Here is a 26,250-nt window from a genome sequence, read left to right on the forward strand (position 1 = left end):
GGCATCTTGTCTGGCCAGTCCTGGCCTAGGCCTACATCTCCCAGACAGGACAATGCTAGACCAGGTGAAAGACAGGCCTTTGGGTCCATGTATACAGGCTCTTGGAAGATGCTGGACTCTTCTTTGGAAGTCCTTTTGGATGGCCACCTATTTGGAAGTTCTTTGTTCCTCTATGGCAGGGGGATTGCACAAGATGATCCTTGCAGCACCTTCTAATTTTATGATTCTAAAACTCTGTTTGGTGTGGCTATGCCAGCATAGGTGAAGACAGAGGGAATAATAGAATCATAGAGTTGGAAGAGAGCACAAGAGAAAAGGCTGCAGGCTCAGTAGCTATTAAGGAACTGAGGCACTGGAGAAACAAGGCATCGGAGAAAGAAGATTTTGGCTGCCTTCTCTCTGCAGAATCTCAAAAAAGATGCATCTACTAGCACAGTTTGAAAACCTACCAATTCAAAATCATGCAAATGCAAGTAGGATAGTTTTTTGTGGGTTTTTCAGGCTATGTGGCCATGTTCTAGCAGAGAACATGGCCACATAGCCCAAAAAACCCACAAAAAACTATGATGCCAGCCATGAAAGCCTTCGACTTCACATCGCAAGTAGGATAAATAGGTACCACTTCTCAGTGGGAAGGTAACAGCGTTCAGTGGAGTCATGCTGGCCACATAACCGCCAGAGCAGTCCTCGGACAACACGAGCTCTTCAGCTTAGAAATGGAGATGAGTACTGCCCCCTACAGTTGGTTGGGTGTATATATACACCCAACTTTTTCCAGGCAAAGCATTCTCTGAAGATGCCAGCCAAAGATGCTGGCAAAACGTCAGGAAGAAAATTTTCTAGAACATGGCCACATAGCCCAAAAAACCCACCAAAAAACATGGGAAAATATAGTTTGAATGTGTTACACATTGCTGCTTTATGCCCAGCTCTCATGCTTCATTCCCTATGAAGAAGGCACTATTGCAGTGTGTATTATTTGCTTGCTGGCATTTTTATTCCACTGGGGTATGGATACAGAGGAAAGGCTAAATGAGATCATTGCCCTGCAAATTAGGAATTCTGTCCTGTCAAACGAAATTGTCCTTCATTCAAATTTCTAACATTGCAGTAACTTAAAACTTCAGTTGAGCATTCAGAATACAGTTTAGGCATCCAAAAAAAAAGGGACAGACAAAAGCACAAAAGTAATGCAAGACAATCAATCTGAGTTTTAGGTGGGAACTATTTTCAACATTTCACTCTCCAGTAGTGCTAGTGACAGGTTTTCAAAACAGAAATATGGGGTAGTCGAAATTCAGGACAGAGCCTGCATCCACACCACAGAAATAATGCAGTTGGATGCCACTTTAACTGTCATGGCTCAATGGTATGGAATTCTGGGAACTGTAGTTTGTTGTGATACCGGAGCTCTCTGACAGAGAAGACCAAATGTCTTACAAAACTACAATTCCCAGAATTCCATGCCATTGAGCCATGACGATTGAAGTGGCATCAAACTGGATTATTTTTGCAGTGTAGACGCAGATGCAGAGTTGACAATCAAAAAGCAGCCATTCACAAGTTCACGTTCTATCCAAATACCAAATCAAAGTACAGTCATCCCTCCATTTGTGCAGACTTTGAATCCGTGTCCCTTGCTTACTCACGAGGGGCAAATGGAGTGACTTAAAATGGGGTGTGCGCCCATGGGTGCCTGCAGGGCTGCGCTGCCATTCAAGCCAATAGGGCTTGAATATCGGCAGATTTTCTTTTTTGTGCTGGGGGTGTGTGTTCCAGAACTGATCCCCCTCAAAAATGGAGGGGTGACCATACAGTTGGCCCTCCTTATCCACAGTTATTTATTCATGGATTCAAGCATCCACAGCTTGAAAATATTCAAAAAATGTATACATTCCAAAAAGTAAGCCTTGATTTTGCCATTTTATATAAAGGTCACCATTTTACTATGCCATTGTATTTAATGGGACTTGAGCATTCACAGATTTTATCATCCACGAAGGGTCCTGGAACCAAACTGCAATGGATAATAAAGACCCACTGGACTGATTTCAGTTATGCCAGCCTTGCCTTTCTCTGTAAAATCAAGACATTGTCCACATTGATAAATTACATGATGCAAACATTTCTGTTTTTATGAAAGGTCCACACACTCCAAAATATTGTGGAGTGTTTTTTGTTTGTTTGTTTGGCAATCTTGTTCAGTCTGTGACTCTCAATTGGGGGACATCCCTTATAATAAGGGAAATCTTTCTGCCATTCAAGTAAGGGATTTCCCTTTCAGCAAAGGAGACCTAGAGGGCCGATGTGGTGTAGTGATTTGAGTGCTGTATGACTCTTGGAGACCAGTCTTCAAATCCCTGCTTGAGCACAAAAACCCACTGGGTGACCTTGGGAAAGTCACGCTCTCTCAGCCTCAGAGGATGGCAATGGGAAACCCCCTCTGATGAAATTTGCCAAGAAAACCCTATGATACAGTCTTAGGGTGACCATAAGTTAACAATTACCTGGAGACACACAACAACAAAAACACCTGGCAGCACTACTCTTTGCAATGCTAGAAATTTGGAGACTTAAGAAAAAATTCATGGTGGGGTCAGAATTCTTACTGGGGGTACAATGTCTTCATTTTGCCACCTGCCCACCTCCCACCTTTCTTCCATCATGGATATTAAATTCCAGTTTGCATTCTGCCAGCAGTCTCCCATCTAGGTCTATTAGACTCAGGTGTGCCCACTTTGCAAAGTTGTTGTGTTATTCACCTTTCCTTCCAGCCAAGCACCACTTGGAACTTGAAAATGCCCCAAGCTCTTTAGAAAATACAAAAAACAAACACACTTTTACAGATATACTCTGATATACGGCTGCATCTGCCCTGCAAAAATAAAACAGTCTGACACCCACTTTAACTGCCATAGCTCCATGCTGTGGATTTATGGTTTGGTGAGAGATTTCACTTGTCAGATAGCTCTAGGGCCACAACAAGCTTCAAGTCCCAGGATTCTATAGCGTGGAGCCATGGCAGTTAAAGCAGTGTCAAAGTGCATAATTTCTGCAGTGCATGTGGAGCCAATTTTTTTCCCAATCTTGGTGTACGTTTCTAAATCTGCATTAAAAGCAGATTTGAGAGAAAGCTTGGAATCAAGACTCTTCCACCCTCCTGGCTCAAGAATTGGTCATCCTTTGAAATTCTATGGAGAACCAGTCGCAACTCAATTGAACTGTACTGTTGAACTATAAACTATGGGCCAGCGTGGTGTAATGGTTTGAGCACTGGACCAGAAGACATTGGGAGACCAGGGTTTTAATACTGACTCAGCCATGGAAACCACTGGATGACTTCAGGCAGGTCACACTCTCTCAGCCTCAGAGGACGGCAATGGCAAATCCCCTTTGAAGCAATATGCCAAGAAAACCCTATGATAGGATCACCTTAGGGTTGTCATAAATGGGAAATGGCTTGAAGGCAAACAACAACAGACAACTCTTCTACTGTCCAGTGGGCCCTTGATATCTGCTAAGGTTTGGTTCCAGGACCCCCATGGATACCAACATCCGTGGATGCTCAAGTCCCATTAAATACAATGGCATAGTAAAATGATATTCCTTATATCAAATGACAAAATCAAGCTTTGCTTTTGGGAATCTGTATGTTTCAAAAAATATTTTCAAACTGTGGATGCTTGAATCCGTGAATAAAGAATATGGATACAGAGGGAGGACTGACAGTCAGCTTGATATAATAACTTGAGCATTGGACTATGATTCTGAGACCAGAATTCAAATCCTGGCTGGGCCATGGAAACCCGCTGGAGGACCTTGACCATGTCACACTCGCTCAGCCTCAATGGCAAGCCCCCTCTGAAGAAACTTCCCAAGAATAGCTGGTTAGGGCTGCCATAAGTCAGAAAAGACTTGAAGGCACACAACAACAAACAGTTGTATTTAGTTCTACGGAGAGCCATTTTGGTATATAAACTGCTATTTGCTATTTCACGTTTTTAATTTGTTGCCTGTTTTATTGAACCCTTTCCTGTATTGTTATGTATTATTTATATGTATTATGCTATTACTTCTTAGATTGTACGCCATGGGCAGGTTTACTCTTATTTATTTTATTGTTTGTATGTACAGCGCTGTGCAAATCTACAGCGCTATATAAATAAAGCATAATAATAATAATAATAATAATAATAATAATAATGATAATAATATAACCCTGGAGACCACTGGCTGATCTTGGGCAAGTCATGCTCTCTCAGCCTCAGAAGAAGCAAACCCCCTCTGATGAAACTTGCCAAGAAAATCCTGTGATGGGTCTCCATAAGTCAGAAACAGCTGGAAAGCACCCTACAACAAACCAGAGTTCTACTGTAGTTTTACAGAGATCCAGCTTGGTGTGTCATGGTTTGAGGGCTTGACTATGACTCCAGAGACCAGGGTTCTGTGATTCTCTCTGGACAAGCATTCCCAATGCTCCTCTCTGGGAAAGCAAGTGCTGCTGCCATGTGTTTAGCCGCGCATCCCTTTTCCCCTTCCTTTCTGGGCCCAGGGCTGGCTCCTTAATCCTTTCTGATTGGCTCCGCTCTGCTCCCTTTTGGTCCAATCCGAGGAGGAGGAGGAGGGGGGCGGAGGCGCTGCCTATAAAAGGGAGCCCAGGGGCTGCGCCTACAGAGCCATGGAGGATGCGGAGAGGCACCTGGCTGGGCAGAGATGCCCAGCGAGGAAGAGGTACCCTCTTCCCGGCCCTTGGGGCCCTTCGCCGGCCCTCCTCTTGCTCCTCTTCCTCCTCCTTTCCACGGTGAGTGGGGTTGGGTTGCAGGCGCTGCGTCCGCACTGTAAAAATAATCCGCTTTGACACTGCTTTAACTCCTGTGGTTCCATGCTGTGGGAGCCTGGGGTTTGCCATTTCTTGTGGCCCCAAAGCTCTCTGACAAAGAAGACTGGTCAAACTAGAAACCCACGAAAAATCTTTGGTTTGCAGCTGCATCCACACTGCAGAAATAATCCACTTTAATACCGCTTTAAGTGCCAGGGCTGAGTAGTATGAGAGCCTTGGGGTTTGTCATTTGTAGTTTTACGAGGGTTTTAATCTTCTTTGCCAGAGAGCCCTGGGGCCACAAGAAAGAACAAACCAGTTACAAACTACTGATTTGCCACTGCATCCGCACTGCAGAAATAATCCACTTTGGCACTGCTTTAACTGCCCTAGCTCCATATTATGGGATCCTGGGATCTGCCATTTCTAGTGGCCCCACTGCTCTCTGACAGAGAAGTTTGGTAAAACTAGAAACTGTTGGTTTGCGACTCCATCCACACTGCAGAAATAATCCACTTTGACACCACTTTTAACTGCCATGGCTCCATGCTATGGGGATTGGAGTCTGTTGTGGCACCAGAGCTCTCAGACAGAGAAGGCTAAATATCTCACCAAACTACTAATCCCAGGATTCCATAGCATGGAGCCATGGCAATTAAAGCAGTGTCAAACTGCATTCTTTCTGCAGATTAGACTTCTTTTTCTCCTTCTTAGAGCTATGCTGGAGGGAAGAGTGCAGCCCTTTTGGACCACAGACAGACTCCAGTTCCCAGAATTCCATAGCATGGAATAGCATGGCATAATCTGGTTTGACACCGCTTTAGCTGCCATGGCTATGTGCTGTGGAATTCTGGGAAGTGTGGTTTTTAATTGTACAGTATTCTTGGTTTTTTGTGGGGGTTTTGGGCTATGTTGCCATGTTTTAGAAGATTTTCTTCCTGACGTTTCACCAGCATCAGTGGCTGGCATCTTCAGAGAAGGTCTTCTGTACAGTATTCTGTTTTTAAGCAATTGATCTGTTTTAAATTTGCAACAGCTAAACTCTATTTTAATTGTCACTTTTGTACGTTTTTAATTGTATTTTGGTAAGTTTTTAATTGTAAATTTTAAAATCTTAAACTGCTTTGGGTCCGAATTTGGGGAGAAAAGCAGGATACAAATTATAGAAGTAGTAGTAGTAGTAGTAGTAGTAGTTTATTGTGGCACCAGACCTGTCTGACAGAGAAGGCTAAATGTGTCACAACACTACAGTCCTCAGAATTCCATGCCATTGAGCCAGGGCAGTTAAAGTGGTCTCAAACCAGATTATTTCTGTGGATGAAGCCAGCTTGCATTTAGCCTGGCTAAGGGGCTTCTGGTGATGGAGTCACCTGTCTTATTTTTCCTTCCCCTTCCAGGTGCCTGGCCATGGTGAGGAACCCGAGTGCCCTCTGCCCTGCAATTGCCCACCTGAGCCACCCACCTGCGCCCCAGGTGTGCCCACCATCCTCGATGGCTGTTCCTGCTGCCTCACCTGCGCTCGGCAGCGAGGGGAGAGCTGCTCAGCCAGGATGCCCTGCGACCAGAGGATTGGCCTCTATTGTGACCAAGGGGCAGGGGCCCAAGCTGGTTTGGGCATCTGTATGGGTAAGGGGGTCCTTCTTGGTCAAATGCACCAAGAGCCTTGCACCTTTTGAAAAACTGTGTGTATGATCATAGAATCATAGAGTTGGAAGAGACCACAAGGGCCATCTAGTCCAATCCCCTGCCATGCAGGAACTCTCAATCAAAGCATCTCTGACAGATGGCCATCCAGCCTCTGTTTGAAGACCTCCAAGGAAGGAGACTCCATCACACTCCAAGGGAGTTTGTTCCACTGTCAAACAGCCCTTACTGTCAGGAAGTTCATCCTAATGTTGAGGTGGAATCTCTTTTCCTGTAGCTTGCATCCGTTGCTCCGGGTCCTGTTCTCTGGAGCAGCAGAAAACAAGCTTGCCCCCTCCTCAATATGACTTCCCTTCAAATATTTAAACAGAGCTATCATATCACCTCTTAACCTTCTCTACTTGAGGCTAAACATCCCCAGCTCCCTAAGTCTCTCATAGGGCATGGTTTCCAGACCCGTCACCATTTTAGTCTCCCTCCTTTGGATGCAAAGGATACATGCATTCAAGACGTTTCCAGCTTACGACGACCCTATCATGGGGTTTTCTTGGCAAGGTTCTTCAGAGGGGGTTTGCTCTTGCCATCCTCTGAGGCTGAGCGCATGTGACTTGCCCATGGTCACCCAGTGGGTTTGCATGACTGAGCCAGGATTCAAATCTTGGTCTGACAGTCTTTTCCAGTCCGACACTCAAACCATTATACTTCACTGGCCCAGAGTTTATAGTCCAATACTCAAACAACTATACCACACTGGCTCTCCAACCCAGTGATAATAGCAATAGCAACTACATTCCAGTACCGCTTGTCAGTGCAGTTAAGCAGTTTACAAAGTGTAAGCTAATTGCCCCCAACAAGTTGGATACTCATTTTATCAACCTGAGAAGGATGCCAGGCTGAATCAACCTTGAGCCCTTGGCTGGGATTTAACTCACAGCCTTGTGGTTTGTGAGTGAGTGGCTGCAGTACAGGCATTTAACCACTATGCCACCAGGGCTCCTCTATTGTCCTTGCCCCCCTCCCCCTTAACATCTATATTTGGATGCAGTATATAAATAAAAATATTTTGTTTCTTTATTGTGCATTTTATCATCCATACATTCATGTACAATCATATTTTAACATTTTATAAGGAAATAGCCAGTGTAGTGTAGCATTTTCAGCATTGGACTGTAACTCTGGAGACCACGGTTTGATCCCCGGCCATGAAGCACACCAGATGACCCTGGGAAAGTCACATGCTATCAGCCTCAGGGGACTGGCAAACTGCCTCTGAACAAATCTTGCCAAGAAAACCCCACAATAGCCTTAGATATACAGTGCTGTATAGTGGTTAGCATTTGAGGGCACAGCCAGACTGACTAAAAGGACTACAAAATCCCAGATTGTCTTCCTCTTCTTTCCTATTTTATTTTGGCGTATAGGATTAGAAAATCCTGGGTTTATTCCCCTTCTCAGCCATGCAGCTCACCAGGTGACACTGAACTTACTCTCGGCCTTCTTTGCAGGGTTGTGAGGACTATACATGGGAGGACTATATGTGCTAATCAGAGGCCTTTGAAAAGGAAGCAGAATCTAAAAGTAATGAAACATGTTGCATTTCTACAATCTTATGCAGTTCTGACAACCCACCAAGGTGTGGCAGCTATAATAGATTTCCAGAATTCCTGTCTGGTAGCTTAACCTCTGGGCAACAATAATTCTTAATAAAATAGCTACTAGCCCTGGTGTTCCAGAATTTTCTTTTGGCTTGAGCTTGGACACATTTAAATCTGGCTGATAATGGATATGCGTTGAACCTTGGACCAAGGAAAGGAAATTTAGGATGGATCCCCATTGAAATGTTAATAACAGCAGGAGGGATGCAGATAATTTCCTCTTTGTAACTGCATCTTCCAGGATGGTCTGCTTCATTAAACATGTCTGTGTGCCTTCAAGTCACCTGTCAGTTTATGGCAACTCCATGTATTTTATCAGGTTTTCTTAGATAACAAATACTCAAGAGGTGGTTTTGCCTGTTCTTCCCTCTGAAATGTCACATACAGCACCTGGTATTTGTTGGCAATTTCCCAAGTACTAAGTACCAAGAGCTGAGTAGGTTCCAAGATCAAATGGGATCTAGTGCCTTTAGGGTGCAGTCAAAGCTAAATTGGGGAGGGAAGAAAGCATAGCTTGTTTTAACTCCATTATAAGTTGCTTTATGTCCCATATTGGGAGAAGGAAGATACAAAATGAATAAATAGATAGCTAGATTAGACCTCCTTATTGGGAAACTCTTCAAAAGTACAAAGTTTCAACAACTGATCTTGGCTTCAACTGTAAAACATATACCAATGTAGTGTTGGACTTGTCCCTACCTGAAACCATCACTGCATTACGGTTTAATTTTTTCCCCTATATTAATGAGAGCCAGAAGATATTTTTTTAAGTAGTGCACTAGACATTTTATCAGGTGTATTTGACTGAGACACTATACCTAGATGTAATAATTTGTGATTACCTGGCAGTCCAAAAATACTTAAATGGAATGTGAGATTATTTAGGCAATGTTACTGTATTTCTGTAACTTATCCTCAGTGAGCAATTTGTGAAGATGACTCAAAGTGTAGATAAATTGTAGCCCCTTAACAATACATTTAGCTGGCTTAAATACCCTAAAAGCACCAGATCCCAACTGATCTTGGAAACTGAGCAACCCTGGTTAGTACTTGGATGGGAGACTGCTAATGAATACCTCATGCTGTAGGCCATACATCAGAGAATGAAACTGGCAGAGAAAGAAACTTGGTATGCTAGGTTCTAAATGGGGTATAGGAAAGCTTGCTTAACCCCTGCCCCATTCTGCCACTCTGATGTGGCCTGTGTTTTCATTAATAGCATGTGCAATGCTAGCCTGTCCATGTCTTCTCAGAAGAACTGAGACACATTGAGCCAATAGGAAGGGCTTCTTTACAGTAAGAACTATTCAGCAGCAAACAGACTGCCTTGGAGGGTGGTGGCTTCTCCTTTGAAGGTCTTTAAACAGCTTGGATGTGCATCTTTCAGAAGTGTTTTAGTTGTGTATTCCTGCATGGCAGGGGGTTGTACTAGATTGCCCTTGTAGCCTCTTCTATGATTCTATGACTCGCTCTTAGAGATGCACAGAGCTTGGAAAACTTACTTTTTGAAATCTAACTTCCAGAATCCCCTATCCATCTTGGCTAGGTCTATCCTGGCTGGGGGATTCTAGGACTTACAGTCCAAACCAATAACTCTTCCAGGCTCTGGGTGACTGTGTGGCCTTAGCCATCCAGAATTTTGTATTCCATGCCAAACCTGGAGTTGGATGCAGCCAGATGTGGACATCCCAATGCATACTCCAGCTTCCTTTCTGGCTCCAGTATGTGATCACTTCACAACAGAGGAATGTGCTAAGCGCTTGTTAACATGCGTGTTCTGGGAATCTTGACTCAGTTCCCAAGCTGAAGATCAAGAATTTTGCATAGATCTCCCAAAACGAGCAACTGCAGTTTGTTTTCAGCAACACGAAAGCTATTAAATTCTATTTCTGTTTTGTAAACTGAACTCAGTGGAAATTTTCAGAAGTGATGTTTGATGATGGAGCAACATTCCATCTGGCTTGCGTGAATAGCCAGAACATGGGAATGTTACCTTTTGGGGACTAAACCACTAGGGTTCCCCCAGCCTCCATGGCCATGCTGGTTGGGAGATTCTGGGAGTTACAGTAAAGTTAAAGTAAATTCACCAACACTTTGCATGGCCCTGTCCTTGAATGACATTTACATCTGAAGCTGCATCGCAGGAGACTTCTCTGCAAGGGAGATGTGTTTACTCTGAGGTTGCCATAAATCCCAGGAACAAGATCCCCAGGATAGTTTAGTATCACACTTCCCCCAGCATGTGTGTTAGCTGACCCACTTCCAAGTGACAAGTGTAACACTTCTATTTAATGACATTACCTGTTGTAAAAACTACAGCATGGAGGTCATTAAGATCAGGGATATGTAAATGTGACCTTCCAGATGTTCAGGGCCTACAACTCCCGGCAGCACTAGTGAACATAGCACTGCAGTCCAAAAATATTTGGAGGGTCACAATTGTGTACCTCTGAATTAGAGAGAAGGATGGGCTGTGAATCTTTCAAATCTACACTACTGCCAAGGTAGGTGTTTTCTTTCCCTGCTATGAACAAATTGAAAACAAAGCCAAAATAAGCCTTGCATGTTGAAATGCTTTGAAGTTCTCAGGAATCCAGATTCCCAACAGATAAAGCTGGAGAAGACCCTTGGCCTTTTAATAGGTTTGCACTAGTTAGACAAGGAGTTGTTATTACTGGTAAATATAATCCCTTCTGCCTGGTGATGCCAGAGATGGGACAGTTAATAGAAAAGCATAAATACAGTGGAGCCTCTCCTTACATGGGGGATCCATTCTGGACCCCCCCCCCCCCCCCGCGTAAGGCAAATTCCGTGTAAGCACACCCCATTCATATAATTGCAGTGCAGCTTCTGCGTAAAGTGGAAGCCACATATGGTGCGCCCGTGTGTGGAGTGGGCGCACTGTATATTAATTTGTAATGCACTGGAAAAATCAAGTTCATGAGGATATTTTTAACAGTTTAAAGCTGGTGTTTAAATTTACATTATATGACTATAGGAAGAATCTGTATCAAAAGAAAGGTTAAAAAATACTATCTATCCCATTTATCCTTGTTTTGAACAGTGGAAAGAAGAAAACAGCTACATGAAATTTTGAAAACCCCATTTTTTACATACCTCATCATCCCACCCTTCAGGTGTTCCCTTTTTCTTCCTTTATATTCCCACTAGCTTGCTTTCTGATTCTCACGTGGATCCCAGAAAAAGTCCCAGAGTAAAGAGCTTGAAAATTCAGTTTAATGGGACTGATAAGGTGCCTTTATGCCAGCAGAACATTAGCCCTGAGATTTAAAATGATACAATATATAATATAAGAAATCATACATGAATGTGTGCGTAATTATTAATTTCATCATTGCATATTTTAACAAATGCAGATCTATGGGTTTCCTGCTTTTAGTTCAAGATTAGAATATACTCATTTCAAGAATGAATATTTTGAAGGCTGTTTTTGCAACTCTTGGCACCCTGTTGTTGTGTGCCTTCAAGTTGTTTCTCAGTTATGATGACACCATCATGGGGTTTTCTTGGCAGGTTTTTTGAGCAGGGTTACCCAAGATCATCCAGTGGGTTTATGTGGCCAAGCCAGGATTCAAACCCTGGTGCCCAGAGTTTTAGTTGATCACTCAAACCACTATACCACACTGGCTGTTTCAACACCATAGAGCACCCTTTTTATTTTTATTTTTTCAAAAAAGAGTAAATTGCCTTTTCTAGAAGTCTCTAGGTTTCAGAATTCACCTTTTTAATAGATCACAGGATCTCACTACATCAAAAATCATGGATTTTCAATACTTTTTTGGCAGTGTCCTGCAAGGAGGCTTTACATGTGCTTGTTGGGGGTTTTTCATAGTAAGTGGGACGAACCATTGTTAAGGTACAGCTTGATTACTTTCCTTCTTTGTTTCAGACCTTGAAGGAGACAACTGTGTGTTTGATGGAATTATTTACCAGAGTGGAGAAACATTCCAGCCCAACTGTAAATACCACTGCACATGCAGAGATGGACAGATAGGCTGTGTACCCCGATGTAACCTTGACCTCCTGCTTCCTGGTCCAGAATGTCCCTTCCCAAGAAAAATTGAAGTCCCTAAAGAGTGCTGTGAGCAATGGTCCTGTGACTCCAAAGAGGACGTAGATGTGGGAGGCTTTGCAATGGCAGGTGAGTAACTTACCTGCTGAAAGCCACTTCTGCGGAACAGATGGTCCCAAGTTTTGTCCTACCACAAGTAGCTTGACTCCAGCTCCCAACAGCCCCAGTCAAAATGTCATGTGGTCAGGAAGGTTGCAAATTGTTGTTTGGCTACATCTAGACAGCCACAAGATCCTCTCTTACTATTGCTTAATTTGACCAAAAATATCAGACTGCTGTCATGCTTGGTGTGTTCTGCAAAGGAAACACCCAGTCTCTACAAGCAGAAGATGTAAAAATCTGAGGGAGGCAGGGCTGGGCTGGGGTCTGGGACATCAGAAATGGGTCATTGTTTTCTTTTGATTCAACATAATTTAAACCAGGAATGGGAAAAGTAAGACTTGAGACTTCCCAAAGTGGTTTTGGAGCTCTTGACCTCTCCAGAATATACTCCTTTCCTAGCCCCAAATGGTGAAAGCCTCTGCAGAAACACTCCAGAAACTTCAGTTCACTTTTTAAATAGGTTACAGGGGCTTCCAGACTGTGTAACATAAAAACATACTGACCATTCAAAATGAGAAGTTGGCTTCCAGCCACTTCTGGTTTCATTTTCTTCATTCTAGGGGCATTTGGGACAATAAATGTGACCTCTGGAGAGTTCCAGGGCAGAAAAAATGCATCCAGGACCTGCTGTAATTGCCACCCCTGAATGAACACATGAGCAATACAAGGACCTTGGGATTATTGTTGAGCCAACAGTGCTGTGCTGCAGCAAAGAAATTGAATGCTATCTTATACTGCATAGTTTCTAAGTCAAAGGAAGTAATAATCCCACTATATTCTCTCCTGGTCAGGCCTAACCTGGCATACTGAATTCAGTTCTAGGCACAGTACTCCAGATGATAGATGACATCTATAGATAACTTGGAGCAGGTTCAGAGAAGGGTAGAGAGGATGGAGAACAAAACATATGAGAAAAAGTTGAAGGAAATGGGCATGTTAAGCTTGGTGAAGAGAAGGCGGGGGAATGACAAGACTGCACTCTTTAAACACTTCAAGGGCTGTCACAAAGAGGAGGGGGCAGGGCTGTTCTCTACTGCCCTAAAGGGTAGGATGAAGTCTGATGGTTTAAAGTTACAGGAGCGTGGATTTCAACTGAACATTAGAAGGAACTTCTTGACAGAGCAGTTAAGTAATGCAGTGATCTTCTCTAGGTTTTTTAGGTCGGAGAGCCAGCATTGACTAGGGGGTTGGACTCCATGGCCCGTGAGGTCCCTTCCAACTCTGTGATTCCATGTCTCTTTGCTCCAAATTTCATCTAACAAATCTTCAAAGAAACAGCAGAGGATGATTCAACCATTGCAGTTTGCCATAGCCAACTCTGCAGTTTGCCATAGCCAGAACAGAATATAGTGGGATTATTACTTCCTTTGACTCTGTACTCCAAATCCTTCACACAGTTATACAGGCATTCCTATTCATTCAGGGTAGGAGAAGATATTCAAGCGATTCCCATCAATGAACCCCTTCTCAGTGCTGGTGAACAGCAGATACTGAAGTCTGCCTCTGGTCAATAGGAGTCTCTGCACTCATTGGCCTTTCAGGCTCAGGGCAAAGTAACTTTTATAAACCCAGATGAATTGTTCAGCTTCCAGGATAATATGTTAAATAAATGAACAAGTGGGCTAATGGTATTTTTAACATGAACCAGTGGCTCTAGATAGATAGACAGACAGATAGATAGTTAAGACACCAATTCTGTCGATTGGAAGATCGGAAGGCTGGCAGTTTGAGGCTCGAGTGCTGCATGATGGGGTGAACTGTCACGAATTCCAGCTTCTGCCAAACAATCAGTTCAAAAGCATGCAAATGCAAATAGATAAATAGGAATACTTTGGTGGGAAAGTTACAGCATTCAGTGCAGTCATGGTGGCCACATGACCACCAAAGCAGTCCTAGGACAACTCCTAGGCTCTTCAGCTTAGTAATGGAGATGAGCACCGCCCCTGCAGTCAATTACAACTAGACATTCACGTCAAGGTCTTTACCATTATACAAACACACACACACATGACTTTTTATCCTGTCTTTTTTTTTTTATCAAAAATGGGACTCAATGCAGCTTTAAAGGAGAGATCCAGGCTACTGAGAATATTCTGGAGGAAATGTTCAGCTCCAGACTAAAACCAAGAGCAGGTGTTGAACTCCAGTACCATGGAAGCCATCGCTGCCTATGGGGCTGAATTAAGAACCAACACTGCATAGATGGTGGATGGATGAATGGATAAATAGCAGTATGAAAGGGCAAAAAAGGTTGTACAACTTCTGATGGTATGCAGGCATGTTTAGTTGAGTTGCATTTAAGACAACTCATCCTTCCTCTTCATTACTTCTCAGACAAGATGTGGTTAAATGATTTTATGATCAATTCTCTGTGCCCCTGGCTAACAACTGTTCCAGACTTTTCTTGTTGTTTGCCTTCAAGTCATGTTTGACTTATGATGACCCTAAGGCATACTGAACCTATCATGGGATTTTCTGAGGCTGAGAATGTGTGACCTGCCCAAGGTCATTCAATGGGTTTCTATAACTGAGCAGAGAATTGAACCCGGACTTTCAGTCATAATCCAACACTCAAGCCACTACACCTAGACTATTTTGTGCCTGAAAATCTCTAAAGCTAGGGAGATTCAGTGCCCCACCAACATAGAAGTCATCAGCTGCCACTTCTCATGGAGCAAATTATAAATTCAGATTCTTGATTCTAACCAGAGTCCATCAAGGGACTCAGTATTTCTTGAATGCCATTCTTATATGGGAGAAACTCAGGCCTGTTACAGACAGCCAAAATAAAGCTGCTTCGAGTCACAGTGGAGGTATGGTGTTTCAATGATGCATGCGTCCTAAGAGTCCAGAAGTCGCACCAAAGCCACGCTCCAGCCCTAAAGACTGGAGCATGGCTTTGGTGTAGCTTCTGGACTCTTAGGACGCATGCATCATTGAAACACCATACCTCCACTGTGACTCGAAGCAGCTTTATTTTGGCTGTCTGTAACAGGCCTCAGGGAATATAGTTTGTTGATTTCAGTTTGGCAAAATGACTTAAATCAGACTCAAGATTAGTCCCAAGTCCAAATGTACCTCTTAAAAGGCATATGGAATAACAGCCATCTGTTGTCTCAAGCACATTCCAAGCTTAATCCTCATTTTATGTTCTTTATTACATTCTTCTTCCTATAAAGTTGGGTAATGTTTACATTCATACAGCTCCTGTGTGTGATGTGATGTCAGCGGGACCCTGTCATAAAGCCTTACTTCGTCATGACAGAGGGAAAAAGCTTGCATAAAAAACTTGTTCCATAAGAAGTATTTAATGAAATTCCTTTATGATGCCAGACATAAAGCAATCAGGTTTTTACTATCTTTGGGTAAACCATAAAAGCCTGCATCTGTTGACGCTTATACAGCAGGGGTGTGGAGTGGGCTCAGTATATGTCAAGTATACTTTTCCTTGCAAAAACAGATGTTGGAAGTACTGTATATTGATGGAAGAAATAATTGTGTATTTCACTATTGTAGAATGCACACACAGGAAACTGATACCTAGAGTGCATCTACACTGTAGAAATAATGCAGTTTGATGCCGCTGTAGCTCCATTCTTTGGAATCTTTGGATTTGTAGTTGCAGCCTTGCAAAACTACATATTCCAGGATTCAGTAGGATGAAGCCCTGGCAGTTAAAGTGGTGTCAAATTGCATTATTTCTACAGTGTACATCGACAGTGTATTTGTACATGCACACTGAGTTTGAAGTCTGGCATTTTGATTCCAGATCAAGAAGAAATTCTCAAAGATCACCTCTCTACCCCTTTCCTCCAGAGCTAGTAGAACTCTGCTAAATGCTACTTTGCAACCAGCCCAGTGATTTGCTCTTGATTCCCAACTTCTAACTGTCACATTTGTCAAGACAGGTTTGGAAAATATATGTGATCAAGCTCTGAAATTAGACAGTAGGAGATCCTCTGTAGTGCTTTCCCCATTATTAACAGACACAAACTAAATATGTAGTTGCTTTTTTAAAGTGCAATTGGATTAGCTTGCTTAGCATACTGAACACTGATATTTTCTCCTAGCACCAAGACACCAAACAATTTTCCAGATATCACCTCCTACTTTAAGTGGAAATTTTGCCAAAGCTGTACTGATAGTTGGTTGAATCAGACTGGCAATTTTGTGACTGAAAGGGCCCTTTCCATTTGCAGGAATTGTTGAGATCTAGCAGAAGCTCCCTGCTGGAAGAAATTGGTGGGCAAGTGCTATCTTCACTGACTCTTACTCCTGCATCACTTCTCATCCTCCTCTGGTGGTTGTTCTAGTCATTTACAGAAGTTTCTTTGACAGCAAAGAAGATTTGGGGAGAGCATAAAGATAGGCTCTCTACTCCCTTCCTCCAGAGAAACTGGCTACTCTAGAGCCATACCAATGAATTGTTCTTTGATACCCTGGAAACTGGTACCTACACATGAGCTCTCTCACATTGACAGCCCTCCTGCTGTTAAATCACTCTCTTTAAGCTGAAGATGACATCTCTAGTTTGGAATTGGGGAAGCTAAATCTTCCAATATAGCAGGAGGATGGCCAGTTTAAGGCTACAAAACAAGCCACATAGCCAATACCATTCTGTCTCCAAATATATGCCACCTAAAGAGGTTGCTTCATTCTTCCAAATGCTAGTTAACCTGTCCTTTCCACTCCCAAGTCAAGGTGTATAGCACCCAAAGCCTAATCTCAATGATACATGAAGCAAAAAATCCCGTAGACACCTTTCACCACCCCAGCAGTAAAAAATAAAGTAATAGGAATAATAAATAACTAATAATTTACTGTGTTTTTGTCACACTGAATACTCTTTATCTCATGGTAGGGTTGGTCCTATCTCTTTTTTGAGTTAGAACAATTTGAGACCAGTTTAACTGCCCTGTCTCAGAATCCTGGGAATTGTAATTTATTGTGGCACCAGAGCTCTTTGACAGAGAAAGCTAAATGTCTCACAAAACTACAGTTCCCAGAATTCTCTACCATTGAGCCAAGGCAGTTAAAGTCATCTCAAACTGAATTATTTCTGCAGTGTGTTTTAGACCTATGACTGGAGACCAGGGATCAATTCCCCACTTGGCCATAAAACCCACTGGCTGACCCTGGGCAAGTCACATGCTTTCAGCTTCAGGGAAAGGCAATGGCAAACCTCCTCTGTACAAATCTTGCCATGATGTGTTTGCCTTAGGGTCAACATAACTTGAAAATGACTTGAAGGCATGCAGCAGCAGCCACCGCTGCTACCCAAGACCAGAATAGGGATAATGTGCAAAAAGCTATTCTAACTTCCAAAATCAGAATGCTACCTCAGCAAAGCCCCTGTTTTACAGCCCTACCACCTAACATGACTAGGGCCTCAGATGCAGATTGTAAAGTATGGATAAGTTTGTATAGAAGGAAGACAGTCTTTCCTGGTCCAAAGAAGCTGAAAGCTTTACAATTAAAAGCTAACACTTTGAGTTTGATTTGGTTGCAGATTAAAAAACCAGTGCAGCTGATGGAGTATAATAGCCAGTTTATGACCAATATAATATGGTTATAAACCAGAAAATAACATGTCTACAGAACTTTGTACTAGCTGTAATTTTTGAACGGTCTTCAAAAATAGCCTCACATAGGCTGGCATTATATGAGGGACTTATACACATGTACATTTTCCTTACATCTGTGTATATCCTTTTTTTGAGTGCTGCAAAGTTTTGTATTCTCTTCTTCCCTTAGCAGTGCCCAAAGCAACCCCCCCTCCTCCAATCTATAGTACCACCTTAGAAGCCCTACCTGTGCTTATGTGCTTCATGGGGCCAAGGATCAGAGAAGTATCTGGCTACATCCTTGTGGCCAGAATTAAAATTATTATCTCAGGACTGAGACCCCCAGAGGGCTCTGCCTCATCTCATGCTGTAATTATTTCATGTCTCACTGCAGGGATGTGTCTGTATACAGGGACAGGAACATAGCCAGATGCCTTCCTGACTATCTTTGCTCCCCATAAAGCATAGAATGTTGCATATGCTGTGTTTTATTATGTATTCAACTGTATTTTTCTGATGAACGTACCTTCATTAAAATGCCTTGTTGGTTTGCAAGATAGTTGTAGAACTCTGAACAAGACAAATGCTTAAACTTGTACTTTACTAGCCACAAACCTTTGGCTTGAATCTACATTTAAATTATTCATTTGTCCATTGTGCTGAAATTAAGGGGGGAAAAACCTTTGCCATTGTATCCTCAAGCAGCGCATTGCCTAAATCTCTTGTTAAGTAATCATTACGTTACCCATAACAAATATATCCTTTACTCTGGGGGCAAGTCTTGTCTGTTGCTACTCCTAGGAAAAAGAACTCTAGAAGGATCTGTCCTACTCCCTATTTTTAATGAGGACAGGCTGCCAAGTAGATGAATTTCTGAAGGGGAACATCAAGTGGTATTACTCAATGGGCTTCTTAGGCCCGGTACAGATTATGAGAAAGGGGTGGCCAGAGGCCGACCCTTTCTCCTCCAGATCTTTGCCATGTCACCACACAGCCACAACAACAATCCACTGCAAAAAGAAGCTCCAAAATGGAGCTCCTTCCCGTGATGCCATTTGCACCCTGGGGCGTTGTGGTGATGTGTCTTGTGCACCACGCTATTTGGACACGCCTCACAAGACATGTCATGGACATGCACGCTGTATGAATGGCGCTGCATCAAGATGGCGCCGCCCATATGTACTAGGGCTTGGGAGCATGTGGTTGCTGCATGTTCCCAGACCCTAGTATCGGCACCGCCACGCCACTTTTGGTCCATCTGTACCAGGCCGTAGTCATGCTCAAAATACAGTAGAGGACATTTTGGAATTCTTCTTGGACAGAAGGTTGAAATATAGGACATGTCCTGGAAAAGAAAGATGTGTGGTCATCCTGGGTGGAGGGATATATGGCTCAAACCAGCATAGTGGACATATACAATTATTGCACTTTGCTGAGCTGTAAAGATTTATAGCTAGTGTCTGTTGTAGTAGTCTGTAAATGGGAAGTGACCAAGGTATGTGTCATTAGCCGCATCTGTCTTTTCCAGTTACACAATTGCACTTAATGCTGAATTTTACTATATTTTGTTTGAGTCTACCAAGGAACAGTGTTGATGGGCAATTTCTCTGTTGTAAATTTTGCTTACAGCATACAGACAACAAGCCACTCTTGGAATGGATGGTTCAGATTCAAGTTCCAACTGTATTGAGCAGACAACGGAATGGAGTGCATGTTCCACAAGTTGTGGAATAGGTATCTCCACTCGGGTCACCAACAAGAATCCAATGTGTGAGTTGATGAAAGAGACCAGACTCTGTGAAGTACGGCCATGTGAAAAGAGCCAGTTGCCGCAGAAGGTATGACTTGGCCTCTGGCTGACAAACAAGTCCATTGCATAGTGTGCTAACACTATATAAACCAAGTGTGGGAAACTGTAATCCTCCAGATGTTTTGAGACTCTCAAATGGTTTACAGCTCTTGAGAGCCTCACCTATATAACCAATTGCAGGGAAATATGGGAGCTGCATTTCCATTAAATCTGGCCCCAGATGTTTTTGGGGACTTGTAGGTGATTTGTGGTTCCTGTCAGCCAGAATCATCTTAAATAGTGGTGAAGAACTATGGGAGTTGAAATTCAAAAACACCTGGAGGGCCACAGTTGCCAGACCACACTATAAACATGAGACAGCATAGTGTAGTGGTCTGAGAGTTGACAGTCTCCAAGAGACATGGGTTTGAATGTCCACTCAGCTGTAGTAACCCTTTGGGTGATCTTGGGCAAGTCACACTGTTCTCTTGATCCAAGAGGGAAGCAATGGCAAATCTCTGAATAGGTCTTTCCAAGAAAACTACATGATAATGGTCACCATAAGTCAGAGTTGATTTGAAGGCACATAAGAACAGCAATAAAAATGTGCTTGGGGGAATGGTTGGCTTCACAGGGAATCACATTCGTCAGCAGCTGTTATACAGAACTGCATTCCAGGTGGCATCCTTTAACTAACATAAGCAAATGTAAGTCCACTTAATGCTTGTGTTTGTATTTTTTGGTCCAGAACTCACCATTGTTCTGCAATAAGGAGCCCTAGTGGCGCAGTGGTCAAATGCCTGTACTGCAGCCACTCACTCACAAACCATAAGGTTACAAGTTCAGTACCAACCAGGGCTCAAGCTCGACTCAGGCTTGCATACTTCAAAGGGAGTTAAAATTAGTACCCAGCTTGATGGGGGTGATTAGCTTACAGTTGTAAACCATTTAGTGACTGCTTAGGTGGTATGAAGCGGCATATAAATGAAACTGCTATAGGGCCCCCTGCCCAACCATTCTGTTGCTGGTGAAGAGCAGAGGGGATCACAGAAGCATCTGCCTATGCTCACAGAATGAAATGCACATTGAGGACATCAGTTGCTGAGACTTCTGGAGGACACCAATAGATCTTGGTGTCAGATATCCGTGGTCTGTATCTGGCTATGTAGGCAGAGCCGGTCTCTACTCTGATCCCCTCACTGTCCACCAGCAGTGGAGTGGCGTTCTCTGTGTGTGTGCACGTGCATGCTGAAGACTTGTGGGAGGGGGTTGACAAGTAGCAGAGTTCTGCATGAGGAACTCTTATGTTATGCTCCATCATGTTGGATCTTGGCCTTTGCTATGGGAGAAGATAATAGCCATCTTGACCAGTAGCTATGGATGGCCCTAATTTCCAAGTTTGTGACTAGCTGGTTACTTCCTGTTTCTTTTGACTAAAAGTGGCTGAAACTGCAAGTGGGTAGGAAATTACATTAGGAGGGCAAATGATGATCCCCATGGGTGGCAGTCAGGCTTTTTAAAGTACTGGACTGAGACAGAGGGTTCTGGGAGCTGCTTGGAGAGTGTGTGGTGCAACAAGAGGGTTGCAGTCTGTTGATGTTGTTGTCGTTGTTGTGTGCCTTCAGGTCATGTCTGACTATGGCACCCCTGAGGCAACCCTATCATGGGGTTTTCTTGGCAAGATTTGTTCTGAGGAAATTTGCAGTTGCCTTTCCCTGAGGCTGAGAAAGTGTGACTTGCCCAAGGCCACCCAGTGAGTTTCCATGCCTGAGCAGGGAATCAAACCCTGGTCTCTGGAGTCATAGTCCAACACTCAAACCATTATGCCATGCTGGCTCTCCTAAATAATAATAAAATGGTGTAACAAGAGGCTTGCAGTCTGTTACTGCTCCCAAATCCTTTGGGTACTTAAAAATGCTTGAAGCCTACTTCAGGGGTATTCTTGAGCTTTCAAGTGTGTAATTTACTCTGGTGCATGGCCAGAGGACTGATTCCTAAATCCACCACTTCCGCACAAAAAGCAGTGTTTCCAAACTCTGTTAATTTCAGCCTTAAAAAGAGGCATCTGCTAGCTAGCTCCTAACCCAAAGGCGCCCTCTGCTGCCTCTCCATGCCATCCACATGCATCAAGATTTGACCCTGTGGGTTTTCTCCCCTTTTGAGTGGTATGTTGTGACCAAAGGCTGATCTCCTCAAAACAAACTTTGTGTGCCCCAGTTCCTGGGGCAGAGCTAGACATCTGGCTTGCAAGGAAGGGAGATATTTTTTTAGAATCGTGAACCAAGTGCTAGTAGAGTATCAAAGGCAGATAAATACAGTGTAAGAATTTAGCAACAGGGTGACTCTGGGCACATGCAGAGAACAAAAATATATAAGAACCAGATTCCTTTCACACACACAAAAGTGTCTGCTAGGGCTAGATCCAAATTTTTAGGAACATGTAACTGGGCTGGTGAAAGCAGACTTCGCTCTCTATTCCTGTGTAGTGTAGTGTAGCATCTAAACTGAGGAAAGCAATAGTACCACACTGTTCTGCTTTGGTGAGACCTCACCTAGAATATTATAGCAGTTTTGAGCACCATAATTGAAGAGGTTTATTAACAAATTGGAGTGTGTCCAAAGGAGGATGACCAAATGTCTGGAGAAATTAGCTACCTGAGTATCATTCACTAAATAGCTGGGGGGACACACTTTGTTCACCTGGACCTATGCTTTTTTAACATGCTAGGGGAGCTCGTGAGGAAGACTTATCTGCTTTCCCCTTTTGTTTTGCTTTGCACGCATGCTCAGTAAAGGATTCTGGAAGAGCTGCTGTTTACCTTGCCTGTCGGACACAGGCAAACATGGCTATAATAAGCTCAGCCAAAGTAGAATCCCACTCTTTCCTAGTTTAAGTTTCACATGCTGCTCAACCCAACACCAAACATTCCATGTTTCTTCAGCCTTCCTTTACCATCCAACACTGCCAAAAAAGTTTCAGCTAGACAGATGATGAAAAGAAAAAGGAAGGTGGGCATAGCTTTCAGAGACTTTGGTAACTGAGGTGTGTGTGTATGTGTGTCCAAGTTTCTGACTTATGGCACCCCTAAGACAAGCCTATCGTGGGGTTTTCCTGGCAAGATTTGTTTAGAGTTTTACCATTGCCTTTCCCTGAGGCTGAGAGCATGTGATTTGCCCAAGGTCACCCAGTAGGTTTCATGGCTGAGATGGGAGTTGAACCCTGATCTCTAGAGTTGTAGTTGAGCACTCAAACCACTATGCTGCACTGACTCCACCTGGTTTGATTTGTCTCATCTGTGCCATGTATTATGGATGGTTTTGCAACTTATTAAAATCGTGCTGGCAAGGTACAGCAGTATTGTTCTAACTGTTAATTTGTGTGACTGTTCTCTCTTAGAAGGGGAAGAAGTGTGTCCGGGCCAAGAAGTCTCTAACGGCTATCCACCTGGAGTACAATAACTGTACCAGTGTCCTGATGTATAAACCTCGTTATTGTGGCATCTGCAATGATGGACGATGTTGTACCCCACACACCACAAAAACAATCCAGGTTGAGTTCCGTTGTCCTGCAGGCAACCTCATCAAACACCCTGTGATGTCCATCTCTACCTGTGTTTGTCATGGAAACTGTCCTCAGGATAGTAATGCTTTCTTTCGAAAGCTTGGTTGAACAAGCTAGCCAAGAGTATAAAATGAACTACTTCAAAAGGGAAAATATTTTAAAAATTAATATCTAAAATGGAAATATCCATCTGGATAATGTTGTTCTGTTTCCTTCTAAACAGTCTTTGATAGAGTTGGGTTAAGGAAGTATTGTACTTAAAGATACAATCTCTTTTCTATTTGCTTCATGTGGAGTTCTTCAGAGTCTTTGCTTGCTCCAAACATTGTCAACTCATCTAAACATTACCATGGAACATTGGCTGGGGGAGGGAAAGTATTCCAACATGCCTTTCTTTATTAATGTTAAGGTTTCTTAGAAATGGTGAACACTAAGGTTCTGGTTCCTTAGTTTTGTGTGCTGTTTCAACATTCTTAAAGAAGTGTAAACTCCATGCACAAGATGTTTGTATTCAAAATGGCCTTATTGTTGCACCATTATATGCATCCAGATGTTGAGCACAGCATGTGTCTATAAAGTAAGAGGCTGAAATCTTAATACTGAAACAAAACCATGTTAGGCAAGGGAGTTGGAAGCCAAAGACAGTTCCCAAGAAGCACAAAACTGAATGCATTTTTTCTTTTCCAGCAGATGAGCATGACTGTAAAATGTAAAAACTCTACAGTTTCTTTTCCTGTCCCCACCAGTCAGTGCACTTCTATACCATTTCAGTTTTTGTTCCAGCCCAGAGGCTGACACTAGCAAACATGTACAGCCTGTCCATTGACACTTTTCTTTATCTACTGATACTTGAAGTATCTCCAAAATTGTACAAACCTGGGAAGACTGCAGGTCTTGAAAGATCATTGACAAATGCATTTATCATGTCTCGAGCATGGTTACCATCTGGAAGACTCTCCCATGGCCAGGACAAAAAAAGAGTGAGGCAGTGGCAGATGTTCTCGAAACCCACTTAGATGAGCACTGATCATTTTTGAAGTCTACATGAACACACACTGCCCATTTCTTTCTTGATCTTACCTTGTGAACTGGTTTTGTGGGCTATTCCAATGTGCTCTGACAAAAAGAAAAAGAAAATCAGTTGCAGAGAATAGGAGCTGCAGTTTTTAAATATGTGCTGCAGTAGCCAGTGCACTGAAATAGAATTGCAAGCACATGAAGGCAGTTCTGTCATGCTCATGTGAATTTATCTCTTCAGATAGATCTACATGGACTAGGATTATTGCAGACCCCAGTACAATATATTTCAACTTGTGTTTCATAGCCAAATTTTCTACAATCAGATTTAGTATGACAGAGTATTCACTTTGTATTCTGGGCTGAAGCTTAAGGCTGCACTTTCTTTTTGTGGTGAGAAAGCAAACATTGTAAATCTCTAAAATTAGATCTGTGTTTTATAGAAATGGCAATGTAAATAGAAAGTATACATAGGACAGTCATGGTTGGTGTTTTTTTTTATTTTGTTTTGTTTTTGTTTTGTTTTTTGTAAATGTTCAAATGTTACTGAATAAAATTTATCTTACTGTGTAATAGCAAGAGTGTTTTGAATCATCCAGGGGTCTCCTTAAGCTAAAAGTGCTTAGTTGGTCTGCTGCAGGAATGAGGTCCTCCAGATTACATTGGCCTATAACTATCAGAATTCATCAATTTGGCTTTGTTGGCTAAGGCTGATGGGAGGTGCAGTCAAACAGCACCAGGAGGACTAGTTTGGCCACATCATGCCTAGTACAATCTACTTGATTACAGTATAGCATATATTGTCAAGGATTTGAAGGGTTAAAACACAGCACACAGGGAAATGCTTGATGTGTGTGTGTTTGACCATGAGCATTCAGCAGAAGGACAAGGTTGATTAGCACAGCTGATGCTCATTGGCTCAAGGACACTTCAGTGTCTAGGTGCACATAGCCATGAATGATGAAACCATGCGTCTGGATTCCACAGGGGACACATGACATGGTTACACACAGGAACTCACTGGGTTTGGGAGACCACATGGTCTGGAGTCTATATAAACCCAGGGGTTGCACGTGATAGTGGGTGGGTTTGTAGTAGGAGTTGGTTTGGTATGGTTTGGAGATTTGGAGATCTGTATTTGTATTATAGCACTATGAATAAAGAGCACTTCGGGAGACTTTGCTTCTCTGGTGGTTTACCAGAAGAAGTCTGGCATCGGTTTGCTGTGTGTCACCAGAGGTTCCTGCATTGCTTCAGTTCCTGGAAGACATCCAGTTGCTTGTTATCTCAACTACTTTTGGAGTCACGTTTCAGCTTCTAAAATTGCTAGCTCTGCTACAAAGGTCTGATTTAACCCCAGGACTCGTTTGAGTTGCTGGCAGTGGTTGTTGGACCCCAGCGGTTGCGCTGACATATATGTCACACACAGTCTCTCTCTCTCTCTCTCTCTCTCTGTCTCTGTGTGTGTGTGTGTGTGTATCTCAGAGCAAGTTAGATGAATGACCCATCCAATGAAGTATCAGATCTTGTTCTTTTTCTTTTGGATTGTAACTCACTGTGGCCATGTTGGCTGTCATTTTTATGTCATTTCAGACCCTCAAAGCAGCTGGAAGCTGCTGATTTTGGCTTGTCTGTTTTGGGCCAGAGTTGTGCTTACAACATTTCACATTGTGGCTATGTATTCACTTTGCTCATTCTTTGCTGTGTATTACACAATGGCACCCAGTCATTGACATGTGTTATGCAATGTTGCTATTCTGCATGGGGGTTAGTAGTGCACTAGGGAGGTGCTGTAATGTGCCCGCACTGGGTGACACCCCAGAATGGGGGTTGACACCTGGTTGGGCCCTCCCCCTGTACTATTCCATGCTGTCCACATACACGCTCCCCCTACTCAGCCTGCCCCCCATGTCCCTGTGCTCCTCTTACTGTTCTCATGTTCCTCCCATGTGTCCAGACCCACTGTGATTTACTGTAAAGCCCTGAAACTGTCCCACATGGCCAT

General features: G+C 43.0%; 1 protein-coding gene across 1 annotated transcript; it reads left to right on the forward strand.

The window, feature by feature from the left end:
• Positions 1 to 4,691: 4,691 nt before the first annotated feature.
• Positions 4,692 to 24,818, forward strand: CCN3 (cellular communication network factor 3). The gene is made up of 5 exons (XM_089517875.1): positions 4,692 to 4,801; positions 6,217 to 6,445; positions 12,029 to 12,280; positions 19,507 to 19,715; positions 23,064 to 24,818. Exons 2-5 carry the CDS (start codon positions 6,370 to 6,372, stop codon positions 23,334 to 23,336), a joined length of 810 nt encoding a protein of 269 aa, XP_089374001.1. The 5' UTR covers positions 4,692 to 4,801; positions 6,217 to 6,369; the 3' UTR covers positions 23,337 to 24,818.
• Positions 24,819 to 26,250: the final 1,432 nt, after the last annotated feature.

Source organism: Sceloporus occidentalis, unplaced genomic scaffold (assembly GCF_023333645.1).
Source record: "Sceloporus occidentalis isolate IW3139 unplaced genomic scaffold, rSceOcc1.0.p SCAF_3, whole genome shotgun sequence".
NCBI classification, from domain to species: Eukaryota; Metazoa; Chordata; class Lepidosauria; order Squamata; family Phrynosomatidae; genus Sceloporus; species Sceloporus occidentalis.

Coding starts and splice junctions, on each gene's coding strand:
- CCN3 (XM_089517875.1), top strand. CDS start 6,370: ATGCCCTGCGACCAGAGGATTGGCCTCTATTGTGACCAAGGGGCAGGG. Junction 6,446..12,028: donor TGGTTTGGGCATCTGTATGG/GTAAGGGGGTCC, acceptor TCTTTGTTTCAG/ACCTTGAAGGAGACAACTGT. Junction 12,281..19,506: donor GGGAGGCTTTGCAATGGCAG/GTGAGTAACTTA, acceptor TTTTGCTTACAG/CATACAGACAACAAGCCACT.